Source organism: Caenorhabditis remanei, chromosome IV, assembly GCF_010183535.1.
Source record: "Caenorhabditis remanei strain PX506 chromosome IV, whole genome shotgun sequence".
NCBI classification, from domain to species: domain Eukaryota; kingdom Metazoa; phylum Nematoda; class Chromadorea; order Rhabditida; family Rhabditidae; genus Caenorhabditis; species Caenorhabditis remanei.
The window spans coordinates 7,530,288-7,533,319 of NC_071331.1; the positions used below are offsets into that span (position 1 = coordinate 7,530,288).

A 3,032-nucleotide genomic window follows, 5' to 3' on the forward strand; every position below is an offset into this window, starting at 1 on the left:
GTAAGACATTCCTTCGCCTTGTTTATTAATCAATAATTCGGATGATATCGGTGCGTGGCCCACACGCTCCTCATTACCACGATCGACGCACAAGTGTACAAAACACGCAACTCCTCTTCAAAGGCGCACGCCCTATAGTCATGCGGCATTAACATTTCGCGGCGAGACCCGTACAGTAAGGCGCTCAAATCCTAAAATTTCGCACCAATTTCGAAGGTCAAAAAACATTTCATATTCCTTTTTTCTCTTTACAGAGAATTCTCATCATCTATACGACTCGTTTTCTCGTCGTTCCTCCCCAATCCGCTTCTCACTGCTTATATTCGTACTTCCTATTCAACATCTTCGGACAATGTCAACGTCAACGACATCATCACCGGTGAAACCGGAAACCGAACAGCATCAAGCCGAAAAGGAAAATGCTGAAATGTAAGTATTTCATTTCGGTACTAGAAATATAAATACTGTAACCAGTATAATAGAAATAATAAATAATCACATAATCGGCTAGATAATGATAAGATAGACTCGTAAATCTAGTTATCGTTGAATCACATCACTTACTAGTGACGTATAATACTAAAACCTGACGATCACAACGCAACAACCCAAGTAATTCATTACTTAAATCATATCATTAACCATATATCACATCCTTCTAAATATTATTCACATACATACACACCAGACAGGTGCTTACTCTCAGAATAGCTTAAAACTATGTTACACCAGTTTCAGTCTACCCTCCTTTTCCCTATACTCTCTTAGTCCCTCTCATTATCTCTTTATGTCTGTACTCTCTTAGTTTCTCTTTCTCTCTATGTGTCTTAGTTACTTATAACCTCAATCGTACATAACTGCTGATAAAGAGCACAGCAGCATTCACCAAATCATACATAATCAAACCACCTTGATTTACAGAAGCCCATCCAAAACCGATGAGTCCAAGGAGGAGCCAAAGAACGCTTCGACAGACACCGAAGTGACTCCAAAACTGAGCAAAAAGGATAAGAAACGACAAGATGAAGTCGCCAAGATGTCGAAGCAACTCGATAATCATGGAACACACATCAAGTCGATCGAAGGCGCTCTGTCCCTCACGGCGTCTACAGTCGATGAGGTCACGGCACGTCTTGCTCAGTCAGAGGAAGAGATCGCCAGCTTAAAAGAAGATGTGGAAATTCTGGAAACTCGAGTGCGAACGGATACCATCACCGCAGCCAATCACGCACTGGTATTGACAAGAATCAGTCACATCGAGATTATGTTGGCTTCTCTCAAACGCAAACCGCCTCTTCAAGAAGGAGCTGGACCGTCAAAGATCGCCAAAAGCATGTCACCTTCTGAAACTGGAGTCAAACCAGCATCGAGACCAGAAGACTCTACCATCTGTACCCTATGTGACGGTGCCCACGTCATGAACGACTGCGCCCTCTTCCCGACTGCACTGAGCAAGCTCAACGAGTTCAAAAAAAAGGGACGGTGTCTCAAATGTGCACAGCTGGGATGCTCTGGAAGAAGTCAATGCCCTAACTCAGTCAAGACATGTACAAAATGTCAGGACCGGCAGAGCCCACCATCATGCTACCATCTACCGATCGTATGTCTCTACGATGAAATCTTTGTCAAGAGACAGAGAGACAAAAAGGAGAGGGAGCGACGAGCAAAAATGATGGAAACACCGGCGAAGTCAGAGCAACCTCAACCATCTCAGCAAGTGCAACAACAACAAACTGCCCCGCAGCAGATGCATCAACAACAGCAACCACAACAGCAGATGCAACAACAGCAACAACTTCCGCAATTCCAAGGTAAACGAGTTAAATAACAAATCAGAAAAAACATAGATACAATTTCAGCTCCAAGCCAACAATACTACCAACAGCCACATCAACCTGCTCAACCGGTCTTCGCCATGCCTCGAGTACCACAGCAGCAAATGATGCCACAACCGATGATGTATCAACAACAACATCATCAACAATTCCAGCAACCGAATCCACAAGGATTCAATCCAACTCCCCAGCAGCCGTACGGATGTTACACCCAATATTAAATCTACTCCCTAGTTACCCTTCACATCTTCCCATCTATCCTTTAACTTATCCCTTTTATCTTTAGTTTAATATGTTCAGTCCTTCTCCTTAGTTAACTATCTTCTTATTCTTATTTCTCTCTCCCTCTAAATCATTCTTCATCTTCCCCTCCCCCCTTCTAGTATCTCATATACCAGTACCGGTAACATACTATGTGTCATCCCCCACTCATATCCACTCAAACCTGTTAATACTGTTAGTAGATCACCGTATGAGGCTCAACCTCCCTGAGGGACTACTAACTTTATGTTATATTATTATGTCGAGGTTTAGAAATAAACTCAAAAAGTTGAACACTTCGTCAACAAGTTTTTTTTTCTTATGGTTCACTAGACCGCTCCTGCAAAGGATGTCTAATTTTTATATGCTTGGGCCTCTCCCGCCCATGGACGCCCCCCGGTAAAAAGTAGAATCAGCTACCAATAGTTAAAGGATAACACCAACAAGATACACTATGCAGAGAGACAAGGGTTTGTGGAGTCGACGCCACGAAACCTTAGGCAACTCTCTCTCATTAGCCCTTCTGCGCAGAAGGGATAAATCTTGACACAATCCACCGTAACTCGAGATACGAACTGTTGATACCTGACGACTGCTACTCTGTGATGCAAAACCTCTATGTCTCTACACCGCTGTGTTTCGTTTTCTCCCTTTTCTCTTCTCCCTCTTCTCGTTCGGTCGTCAAGACCTCCCTCCCTTCTAATCTATATATTTTCAGAATCTCAACAGTTTTTTCGTGCTCTCTCTCCATCATGGCTCCCAATCGCTCCGCCCCTCCTCCTCGCTCCGCGAGACAGAGGATCGGAACGATCCAGAGTTATGTAACCTCCTTCGACAAACAACTCGACACGGTCATCAATGGCGCACGTCTATGGCAACGAGATCAGAAAGTCATTCGCGACCAAGAAGCGTCAGAAAACTGCCAACAGCACGCCG

General features: G+C 43.9%; 1 protein-coding gene across 1 annotated transcript; it reads left to right on the forward strand.

The window, feature by feature from the left end:
* Positions 1 to 352: 352 nt before the first annotated feature.
* GCK72_012743 (uncharacterized protein) lies at positions 353 to 2,056 on the forward strand (the record flags this gene model as incomplete). The annotated part of the gene is made up of 3 exons (XM_053729364.1): positions 353 to 429; positions 922 to 1,811; positions 1,860 to 2,056. 3 exons carry the CDS (start codon positions 353 to 355, stop codon positions 2,054 to 2,056), a joined length of 1,164 nt encoding a protein of 387 aa, XP_053584136.1.
* Positions 2,057 to 3,032: the final 976 nt, after the last annotated feature.